The sequence below is a fragment of the Mercenaria mercenaria genome, chromosome 9 (genome assembly GCF_021730395.1).
Source record: "Mercenaria mercenaria strain notata chromosome 9, MADL_Memer_1, whole genome shotgun sequence".
Taxonomy (NCBI): domain Eukaryota; kingdom Metazoa; phylum Mollusca; class Bivalvia; order Venerida; family Veneridae; genus Mercenaria; species Mercenaria mercenaria.
The window spans coordinates 6,363,738-6,376,531 of record NC_069369.1 but is presented as its reverse complement, the minus strand read 5'-3'; the positions used below and the strand labels follow the sequence as shown (position 1 = coordinate 6,376,531).

Here is a 12,794-nt window from a genome sequence, read left to right as displayed (position 1 = left end):
TTGATAGCACCAAGTCCCATAACTCTGACCTTCATTTTGGCCAAATTATGCCCCCTTTTGGACTTAGAAAATTCTGGTTAAAGTTTTGCGTGGAAGTACATACAGCTATTACTAAAAGGCATATAGATTTGAAACTTATTTTTTCTTTTTCTAGATCAATTACCTTCCTCACTGGGTCAAACCCCATAACTCTGACATGTATTTTGGCCAAATTATGCCCCCTTTTGGACTTAGAAAATTCTGGTTAAAGTTTTGCGTGCAAGTACATACAGCTATTACTAAAAGGCATATAGATTTGAAACTTATTTTTTCTTTTTCTAGGTCAATTACCTACCTCACTGGGTCAAGTCCCATAACTCTGACACGTATTTTGGGCAAATTATACCCCCTTTTGGACTTAGAAAATTCTGGTTAAAGTTTTACATGCAAGTAACTATCTCCAAAACTACTACAGATATTAAATTGAAACTTCACATATGTCTTCGGGGTTTATAAACTAGTTGATAGCACCAAGTCCCATAACTCTGACATGTATTTTGGGCAAATTATGCCCCCTTTTGGACTTAGAAAATCCTGGTTAAGTTTTGCGTGCAAGTACATACAGCTATTACCAAAAGGCATATAGCTTTGAAACTTATTTATTCTTTTTCAAGGTCAATTACCAACCTCACTGGGTCAAGTTCCATAACTCTTAACATGTATTTTGAGCAAATTATGCCCCCTTTTGGACTTAGAAAATTCTGGTTAAAGTTTAACATGCAAGTTACTATCCCCAAAACTAATGCAGATATTGAATTGAAACTTAACATGTTTCTTCGGGTTATAAAACTAGTTGATAACATCAAGTCCCATAACTCTGATATGTATTTTAGTCAAATTATGTCCCCTTTCGAACTTAAAACTCTTTTGATATTTAACATTTTGGGTAATAATTTCCTGCTTCTGTGACAATATTTCGAATAGTCGAGCTTGGCTGTCTTACGGACAGCTCTTGTTATTGTAAGAAGCATATTTTGTCGTTAATATATTGAATACGTTATCGTTAAATTAAATAACATATAAAACTCTGAACTTCATTACTGTTATCATTTAAAGTGTATTTATAGGATCAGTTCCTCCACCATAGACCGATCCATATCTACAACAAACCATTTTATAGAAATGGTTTCTTCGTAATCCGTGCTCTTAGTCACAAACAACTTTCTCACCATTGGCTCAACTTTCGCACTCGGCTTTCTCCACCAAAACTGATCATCTGAAACAACGTAGACCTTCCACTCGACAAGACTGACACAGCAATGATGCGATTACTCAGCGAATATGATAAGAGTGACTAAGAGTGCAGATTAAATATTCCTAGTCCATCCTGTATACAATTTGACAGAAACACAAAAGCCTGGGGGCTTACAATTTTTTGGTGTCAGAAGCGCGGTCTGTAAGTGCCTAATAAAACAGACCGAGTGATCGAACTGAAACACCTATATCTGCATGTATTTATAAGCTTTATTCATTCATATATTTCTATGCAATAAATAAACAAATACATAGGCAAAAAGATTGTCAACTTATTTTTTCAATAAACATATCAAAATGGCTACACCTGACCCTGAGATTTCATTTGATCGGCCTGATGCACGTGATATTTCATCCGAAACGCAGACGATAGACGCAACTGATAATTCAGAAATGTTAATCAATTTCAACAATGATGAAAGTACTGGATCTAGACATGATATCTCACAAAATAACACAAACACTGCTCCGCAACATAATGATGCGATGAGACACATGCGAACTGATTGTCATAATCCAGCACCGCGAACATTCCGTGTTCCCGACAGAATGAACTACATCAATGAGAACAGGACCCCTCTGTATGAACCTGCATATCATTTTGATTCAGATCGTGGCGACAATTTATACCCCAGTCCCCTACGTGCTACACCCCAGCATACAATGATTAAACCCGACACGTATGACGGATCGAATAGTTTGAACAGTATGTATCTCATTTCGAAGACTGTTCCGAGTGTCTCTATGGACAATAGAACGAAAGTTTTAATGCTTGCTACAAGTTTACGCGGTCCGGCAAGAAATTTTTACATGAGTCTACAGAGCATGAACGACGTGATTATCGCTTTTGTCTGTCCGTCTGTCCGAGCGCTTCGGTAGCAGCAGTAAACATCAATGTTTATGGTTAAGCAAGTTAGAAAACAGGCGTCGTTTAAAGGGGGAGAGCATTGCATCACTGGCAGATGATCTCCGCAGCTCTCACAGAAGGCGTATTCTGACCTTGATCATCATTCACAGAGAAACTAGCATTGAATCAGCTGTACAAACTAGTTTCAATTGAAATGAAATGTAGGTGCATGGATCACAACTGCTCTACTATCAACGATGCGGTAGCGGTAATCGAGCGTTACGAGTCCATTCTCGGGACTCCTGTGTCAAATGTTCGAGCTTGCGATTCGCGCAATACGACTTCAGACATTGAATTGTCCCTCAAACGCATCGAGTCTAGACTTGATAAAATAGAATCATCACGAAATGTTCACAGATCCGCGTCGCAACCGAGAAGTGTTAAAACATGTTTTGGTTGTAATTCAACCGATCACATGTGGGCATCATGTCCGAAAAATCTCAATGTCAGGCATAACCACACAAACAGAAATAGGCAAAATGCATTCGGACATCCCCAGCAACATAATGTACATGACAATATTCAAAGAAATACTGATGTGCGACATTTCAGCAACAATACCACTGATATTAAGGCAAACTCCTCTCCTGCACCGAGGCAGGAAAACTAATTTGCGCTGACTCTGAAGGTCAGGGGTCAGCGACAATGTCAACAAATAGGCCTACATTACAAAATACACAACACGAAGTTCACTCAGCTCGTTCAGGTTCGAATTTCAATAAATATGACAATGGTTTTTATGTAACATGTCAAGTAGGGTCTGCATCTATAAATTTTCTAATAGACTGTGGTGCAACTACTTCGCTACTTTCTGAGAAAACGTTACGTGAAATCGGAACTGAACGCACTTTTCAACTTCGTCCTATGTCTAAGGTTCTTAAGACCATAAATGGGGACTCCATGGCTGTTACAGGAAGTGTTGATCTCCTGATTGAAATGGCCAATGAACGTTTTGATCTATCTTTTGTCGTCTGCAGCATGGAAACAGACGTATTTTAGGTCAAGATTTTTTGCGCCAACATGTTGATAGCATTAATTACAGAAAGTCTTGCCTTGTAATAGGTCAGAATTTTGTCCCACTTTGGACAGTGGTCAAGCTAATCAGATTTGTAGAGTTGAACTTCAAGAGACCGTGAAACTTCCGTCCCATACTCGCAAGATGGTCTCTATTAAATACCACAAAAGAACACTTGACACAGCAGGGTTTGTAGAGCCTTCAATTGAACTCATGGCAAAAAGTGAAGTTTGCATCATGGGCGCATTGTTGATGTGACCTCTAAAAATCTCATAATGAATGTAATGAACTATGGTCAGTCTGATATAACATTATATAAGAAAACTACTTTAGGTACATGTGAGTCTTACTTTGAACCAGAAATTCAACAGGAGAGAATTGCCTCAGTACTAGAACCTACAGAAAACACTCCTTTCCCTGACCACCTTTTAGATTCTCATTGAACGTAGCTGTACGCATCTAACTGAACTCGAAAAACAAAGTCTTGCTCAACTACTGCATAAATATCAGGCGTCTTTTCAAAAAATGCTGAGGACATAGGTCGCACTGATTTGTCAACATGCTATCGACACTAAAGATGCTCACCCTATTCGTCAACCTCCCAGGCGTTTGCCCCTCGGTAAGCGTCAAATCGAAAAAGATGAAGTTAATAAAATGCTAAAAAGAGGTATCATTGAGCCTTCTAAAAGTGCTTGGGCATCACCTGTAGTATTAGTTACTAAAAGGACGGCCACCCCTAGATTTTGTTTAGATTATAGAAAATTAAATGATCTCACAGTAAAGGATGCCTACCCTCTTCCCCGTGTGGACGACTGCATTGACGCACGTCTGGGTCTAAGTATTTCAGTTCTCTAGACCTGAACAGTGGTACTGGCAAGTTGGTATGAGAGAAGAAGATAAAGAGAAAACAGCATTTGCTACAACTATGGGTTTATATCAATTTTCAGTAATGAGTTTTGGTCTCGCTAATGCGCCATCGACATTTGAAAGACTGATGGAAAATGTTCTCCGTGGCCTACAATGGATTGAATGTCTCTTATATATGGACGACATCATTGTGCCATGTACAACAGTAACTGAGGGCTTGAACGCCTAAACATATTTTCGAACGCTTACAGCACGCTTGTCTGAATGTAAACCATCAAAATGCATCTTCTTTCAAAAGCAAGTTAAATTCTTAGGACATTTAGTTCAGAGGATGGCGTAGCCACCGATCCTGAGAAAATCAAAGCGGTTCGCAACTGGCCCATACCCCACAATGCAAAAAACGACAAATCTTTTCTCGGACTTTGTTCGTATTACAGACGTTTTGTACATGGCTATGCCAAAATAGCTCGCCCATTGCACAAGCTTTGTGAGAAAAGTAACAAATTTCTATGGACAGAAGATTGCGCAAATGCCTTTGATCAACTTAAACAAGCTTTGACGTCAGCCCCAATACTAGGTTATCCAAGACCAGACGCGAAATTCATACTTGACACGGATGCGAGCCATTTTGCTATTGGAGCAGTACTCTCGCAATTGCAAGACACAGAGAAGTTGTTTCGCATACTACAGTAAAAGCTTAAATCAACATGAGAAAAGCTATTGTGTAACACGAAAAGAACTCCTGGCGGTCGTTCATGCACTCAAGGCATTTCACCATTATTTGTATGGGCAACCCATCTTATTGAGAACTGATAATGCTGTGGTCTCATGGATGAGGAACCTTAAACAGCCTTCCGGTCAAGTCGCAAGACGGCTTGAAGTACTGGGCACATATGACTTAAATGTGACCCATCGCCCAGGCACCCAACATCGAAATGCAGATGCCCTCTCCAGATCACCTTGCACAAAATGTACTAAGCAACAAAATGCAAGTGATAATGTGACCAATGAAATTAATGTAGACAATGAATCAGACGATACACATTTGCAGCAACATAATTGCGATTCAGACCCTTCTGCCCTCTTGCCCTCTTCTGACAATCCGGATTCACATGTTGCACGGGCAACAACACGAAGTCAGACTGATTCTTTTCTGTTTTTAAACACACATCTTTTGTAATTCCAAACTGGTCTTCTAAAGAAATTAGAGATCAGCAGCTTGGTGATTCCTCTATTCATTTCATCATTAATGCACTAGAGACTTCAGACAACAGACCCACTTGGCAACAAGTTGCTGGTACAAACAATACTACTAAAGTACTGTGGCGTATGTGGGACCGGTTATCTCTACATGATGGTTGTCTGTTTCGCACCTGGTATGATGACAGTGATCATCACTATCGCCAACTGGTGGTACCTATACAGCGAAGAGCCGACGTGCTTCATTGCATGCATGATATTCCTTCGTCAGCCCACTTAGGCTTGGATAAGACACTAGAGAAAATCAGACAAACCTTTTACTGGCCTGGTATGAGGGTGATGTTGAAAAGTTCTGCATGAAATGCCACATGTGCGCAGCACGTAAACCCTCTAAACCCCCTAAATCACCTATGGGTCTGACGCAAGTACTTGAACCACAGAAAAGTGTGCACTGGACATATTTGGTCCCTTCCAAAGACTGACCGACAGAATGTCTATATTTTAGTTATATGTGACTGTTTCACACGTTGGACCGAGGCCATACCCTTGCCAAATCAGCTCTCCGAAACGATAGCGAAAGCATTTGTTAATGAATATGTCTGCAGATTTGGTGTACCCATGCAAATCCACACAGATCAAGTACAAACTTTGTCTCTAATTTTAATTGAAGCCATCTGTAAGCAGCTGCAAATACATCACACCCGATCTACGCCCTTCCACCCGCAAGCGAATGAAATGTAGAGCGCTTCAATAGATCACTTAAAACTATGCTGAGCATGTATTGCAACACAAACCAGCGCGCATGGACCAGTACTTACCACAGGTTATGATGGCCTATCGGTCTTCAGTTCACGCCAGCACAGGTCAAACTCCAAATAAAATGGTGTTTGGGAGAGAGAATGTCCTTCCTCTGCAAGCCTATATAGGTTTACCCCCACAAAGTAGTACAACTGACACACCAGAAACCTATGTAGAACACCTCCAACAGCAGCTAGAAAGTGTTCATGAAATTGCACGAAAACCCCTCCACACCAAAAGCCAGTATCGCAAGCGGCATTATGACCTGTATGCCAAGAAGCGAGCTTTCAACCCAGGAGATCCCGTATGGTTGCATGATACATCTAGACGCCATGGTGTTTGCAGTAAGTTGTCCGCACAATGGAAAGGTCCCTACATAGTTACGAAGAAAATAGATGACCTAGTATACCTAGTCAAACGTTCACAAAGTGTTCCAGCAAAAGCATACATATAGACAGACTTACTTTGTACAAATGCTCACATATACCTGAATGGCTGATTTCTATTAGAAAGGCCTTGTCCAATGCACTTCAGTAATACTTCCCCAGGTTCACTACCCATAACAGTTCCAGTCATCAGTACCTATACTTATATGAGTTAACAAAGTCAACATTCAACAAGAAAATCTGCCCCCCACCCACCACACACCTAGATAATTATTTTGTCATCACAATTATAATTCAAATAAACTCAACCGGCTGAGATGTGCATATAAAAACAAAAAAAAAAAAAAAAAAAAAAAACTGCTGTCTGATTCAATTCAAAAATATTTCTTGTGTAGAAGTGATATCAGTGAGACAGTGGTCTCCATCAAAGCGTGCACGTATATATACTTTTTTTTTGAGCGCTCAACCTGAGTAATGAAGGAGACTGATCACCCACCTGCGATTTGCTCAGAATTTGTGTTTAATTTTACATTCGGTATATAGTACCAACTTGATATAGATGTGAAGTCAACAAGAATATTTTTTTGTGAATTGTGAATCGACTGGTAGACACAGCAAGAGTTGCACTAAATCAGCCAATTAAGTTCCGAATATGTTAGGATAAGTCATGTGTAAATTTGCTGAATTGTGAAATTATTTAAGATGATATTTACTTGATAACTAAACTATAGTATATTGTAAATTCCAGTTGGTAAGTCATCGGCAGTGCAACGTTCCCTTGTGACAAGTGTCCGTCAGTATTTAATAACCAGAGGATCTTTCAAACCATAACATCAAGGCAAACATACTTCTGCCAGAGTTGTCTGTGCATGGTGTGTGGAACAGAAGGTACGTGAATTTCGTCATCCGCAAGATCTTAAACGGCATGTACGGGATCACCACACGATCATATATCAGGATTTTCCTGAAAGAGCACTGTCCCTGGAGAACTGTTTCTTCTTTGCCAGGAATCCCGAGTCATTTATACAGACTTACCATAAGCAGCCAAATTACGACTCGAAGAGGCCAAGTTTGCTCGTGAAGCCATCACCAGATGGGCAACTGGGCGTGTCCCTGGAATTACAGGCTGGCGAGAAGGCTGGCGGACAGCAAGGTCAAAGGCTGCCAACCCTCAGAAGGCAAACAAAAGACAGCATGGTCAAATGTTTACTCTTAAGCAAATTAACATGTATAATCAAGATGCAGTGGTCATTTTTCTAAACACCAATAACGAAGTCATCAAGGCACAGATACAAGATGCGGTTTTTAAGGGATCCAGCCGTCACAACACCCCTCATCCACAAAATGATGTCGCTGGATCCCAGCTTCACTCCACGACAGGTCCCTGGAGTTTCATCCAGATTCACTTCAGTCAAGTCAGAACTAGCAACTATCCTTGGGATTGACGTTAAATTTCTAACTTCTGTGTGGTTCAAGACTGATGTCCCAGCCAAAGTAGCAAAAACAACATCTCAACCAGTGACCTGCACCAGTGCGATAACTACAACACTAACAGCAACCTGTACCGATAGAACAACAACAACAACAACTTCTTCAGCAGTGACCAGCACCCTTGTAAACACAACAACAACAACAACAACATCTCAAACAGCGACCCGCACCAATACATCAACGACAGCAACAACAACAACTTCTTCAGCAGTGACCAGCACCAACGCAATACCAACAACTACTACAGCAACAACACTTCTCACAACAAACACCGTCACGACAGCACCAGTGTTAACAACGACAATCTTCTCGCCAAAACAAGCTGACTACGAAGATGATCTAGACTCACTTCACACACCGACACCTATCTCTTTTGGTACTGACAGTCCACAAAGCTCACCAGATCACCACTCAAATGTATCATCACCAAGATACCACATTGACTCACCTCCAACACTTTTTAACTCAGCACCAACACCATCATATGAGCCAACGACACCCATCATGAAGCAAGCAGCATCAGCACCAACACCATCATATGAGCCAACGACAACCATTGTGAATCAAGCAGCATCAGCACCAACACCATCATTCAGACCAACAACAACCACCCAGAATACAACAGCACCACCACCACCATACCAACCAACGACCATCATGAATCCAACAGCACCAACACATTTGTATGAACCAACAGCCACCACACAGAATCGAGCAGCAGCACCAATATATAGACCAACACCAATACACATCACTCCATCTGTATTAGCAAAAACACTTCGATGAGCGGCAGTATGCCAATTCTACCACCCGGAAGAAGAGAATGGAAGCGCTGTACCAGAAGGAAGCATTTCAATACACCTACTCTCTTTTGGCAACCAAATGACTGGACCTCCTTCACACATGACCAGAAAGCTTTGGCAGTTGAATTTGCGCAATGTCCCTGGAATACCAAAACAGCATTAACTTCAAACATCTGGACCGAACCACACTACTTTTTAAATACAATTACTTAGTCTTACCTGAACCAAACTGCACCACACTGGACCAACAACAAAAATGCTAGAATACAACTATGAGGTCATCAAGAACATCGCTGTAGAAAAGATACCAGCTCAACAGAAAATCAGATAGCAATAATCCGTCATTCTCACCAACTCCACCTTCCACTCTTCTTCAAAGTATGAAACACATTCCACTAAGATTGACCATCGAGGGCGACCACAAACATCATCTGAAAATTCTAAAAGCCAGGACCACATCTAACACATCTGAGGAATCTACACCCTGGAATACATAATACTGATTAATATATATATACATACATACATTGGTAATTTTTCATTAACGTAATGAACTGTAAACATTTTCCGCGCAAGGACTGTGGATTATTTTTAAGTATTATAACTGGTGAACTTATTACCACATTAAGAACTCTGAACTGTTTGGAGTATTACAAACTGTGAAGGACCATGAACTATTCAAGTACTATGGACATTCTTTTTAGGTATAATAGTGAATTTATCACAAACTGTTTTAAGTATTACAGACCGTGAAGTGACCATGAACTATTTAAGTACTATGGACTGTGAAATAATCATGAACTTTTAAAATATTATACGCGAAGCATTCATGGACTTTCTTGAAGTGATCATTAACTTTTACGTATCGCAAACAGCGAAGTTATCACAAACTTTCAAAGTATTACATGTGAAATGTTCATGAACTATTTGCGCATTATGAACTATGAAGTGCTGATGAACTATTTAAATATGACGTATCTTTGAATGAGGAGCGTTAAGTAAAAGCATTATGAACAGTGAAGTTTTAAATATAATGCTATGAACTGTGAAGTATTAGAAGGTATTTCTGTATGAACTGTGAAAAGACTTAAAGATGCACCATTATGAACTATGAAGTGTAGAAGAAATGTACTTAGTTATGAACTGTGAAATGGTTCAGTTAAAATTTTGATAGAGAATCTAACGGAGATGTTTCATATTAAAACTGTACCAAAGATTATATTTGAATTATCAATAATGTGCATTATTTATCAACTGATTATTAACTGTGCATGTTCATAATCATATAATTGCTCATTGATGTTTATTGTATTGTGTCAACTTCAGGAGAAGTTCACATATTAAGGTGGGGAGAGTGTAATAGCTGGAATCTGATAACCCAACTTTCGTGTATCCGGATATCATTCACTTTACGAACCAGTACTCACCATGTGTAGAATACAGATTTTAATCCATTCCTTTAATGTATGTTTAGTACTGACATAACACTTTGATTTCATCAGAGAATCTTTGCTTGTTATAAATCACTTTTGTAATATTTCGATTTCCAGCATTCCTGCATGATGTATTTACAAGTTGAATATGTCCGCCATTTTGTATATGAATGTTTTGCGCATGAATTTGGTAATTTTGCAGGGAATGCTTAAATGACTGATTTATATTGCCATAGAATACTGTTTGTGTTACTTTGATTGTTTTAAAAGTAAATTCTTGTTCGGAAAGCGAATATGTAATTAGCAAACTTCAGAAATATTCTGGAACGTTCCGTGTAACTATTTGTCTGCTTTGAACGCGCATGCTGGAAAATGCTGGAACGCTATATTTTCGTCTCTAGTTTGGTTTATCGGAGACAATTATATCATTCCCCTTTTAAATCAATTCTTTGTATCTGCCCTTACCTTTTAATCCCTTACAGCAGCACAGTTTACGTTAATTCCATATTATTTAATGTTTACTGTGACTTGACCCGTAACACTGACAGCGCGCTTTTTGTGTCAAGGATTTTGATTGGTCCCCAGCATTCCAGAATCCCTTCCAGCATTGCGTCAGTTATAAAAGGACGCACGTTCCAGCAATCTGGGTCAGTTGCAACAATAACAATAACATTGATCTACTTTTAAAGTTCGATCTTAAACAAATTTCAAAAATGCAGTCAAGCTCTGAGCTTTAGGTACAAGCGGTTACCAAATTTCCTTTAATATACTATCGCTATATTCTAGAATCGTGAATTATATCGTAGATCTCTATAAAATATGTTTAGTAGAACTTTGATAAAAACTAAATGGCTGAAAGTAGTTCTTTGCAACTGGTCCTTGCTGTGTCTGCCTTTAATCTCCTACGTGTTTCTCATTTTTATTGTAAGAAGCATATTTTGTCGTTAATATATTGAATACGTTATCGTTAAATTAAATAACATATAAAACTCTGAACTTCATTACTGTTATCATTTAAAGTGTATTTATAGGATCAGTTCCTCCACCATAGCCCGATCCATATCTACAACAAACCATTTTATAGAAATGGTTTCTTCGTAATCCGTGCTCTTAGTCACAAACAACTTTCTCACCATTGGCTCAACTTTCGCACTCGGCTTTCTCCACCAAAACTGATCATCTGAAACAACGTAGACCTTCCACTCGACAAGACTGACACAGCAATGATGCGATTTACTCAGCGAATATGATAAGAGTGACTAAGAGTGCAGATTAAATATTCCTAGTCCATCCTGTATACATATTTGACAGAAACACAAAAGCCTGGGTGCTTACACTTACAACATTTTGTATGCGAGAGTAGAAGTTTAAAAATCTATATTTAGCCTAGGTTTTTCATATTTACAATTCTTATGATGACCACATTGCGACTACGCCCGAAATCATATGTCACGGTACGGACTTGGTCACGTAAGATGTCGGACAGCCGGATACTATACATTTTTCTCACACTTTGACATTCGACGCTATTTTGATGGTTCAGCCAAATGCTTGTTGAAACGAGTCGTTTGATTGGTTCAAATAAAAATAGATTTGCAAAAATAAAAAAAAGCAATTTCGGAAATACAAATATACAGAAAGATGAATGTGAATGGGTCATTCTCAGATTTTCGCTTAGAAGATCAAGTACTTTAGTCAGATTGCAAGTTTTTATCGCATGTATCTTAAAGTATTTTGATTTAGAAACATAAAAGGTTAGGGAAATGTTTTATAGCATGTTGCACACCTAATGGTGTCTGTGGTATTTCATTCAACCAGACAGGAGTTATTGTCTTTGATTTAGTGAAAAATACACATAAAGTGCTTAAAGTTTGTGTTGCATATATACTGAACAGCAAAACTAACTAATCAGATGTTTGTTATCTGCATTGCCATGTATCTACACTGTTAACACATTTTCTAGCTTTAACACCAACACATCATGCATGTACTTTAATACTATTTTTAAAACTAAACGAAAAACTGCACATATTTATACTGTAAAACAAAAACTGCAAAACCATCTTTATAATTATATCCTGTTAAACTCCATTTCAATCATATGAAATATTAATAGTCTTTATTCCCTCGTGGAAAACATATACTTTCCCAGTCAGTGTGCTGCGAGGCGGCTACTCAACCCTAACTACGTCGTGGGAGGGGGAAGTAGAAAGATACCAAGTCTAAAGACCAGCTACCATCTTTGGTGACCCGACACCCCACTACCCACAATTTATTGCCAAAATTATTATCCTCAGTGAAGATAATGTAGTCCATAAAAGTTCAATTGCTAGCCAAAAACATGTACATTCATTAAACTTACGAGACATATAAATGTATTTAATTTTTTACAATATAATTATGACTGTACCCAGTTACATATCTGGATAGTTTCTTTTGCCGGTCAGTCTATCTTAAAAAAAAACATTTCATCTAGTCAAGAAACCATGTACGAATATCATCCAGCATGTGACTTTGTGTTTGTGTGTGTGTGTGTGTGTGTGTGTTTCACTTTGCAAGACCAGAGTTATGGCCCTTTCCATTTTTATTTATTTATTTATT

At 38.8% G+C, this 12,794-nt stretch overlaps 1 protein-coding gene across 1 annotated transcript; it reads left to right on the top strand.

The window, feature by feature from the left end:
- Positions 1 to 7,762: 7,762 nt before the first annotated feature.
- Positions 7,763 to 8,743, top strand: LOC128559659 (uncharacterized). Its single transcript, XM_053551976.1, has one exon. It carries the CDS (start codon positions 7,763 to 7,765, stop codon positions 8,741 to 8,743), a length of 981 nt encoding a protein of 326 aa, XP_053407951.1.
- Positions 8,744 to 12,794: the final 4,051 nt, after the last annotated feature.

Excerpts from the sequence above, each read along its gene's own strand:
- LOC128559659 (XM_053551976.1), top strand. The coding sequence starts at position 7,763 with ATGCGGTTTTTAAGGGATCCAGCCGTCACAACACCCCTCATCCACAAA.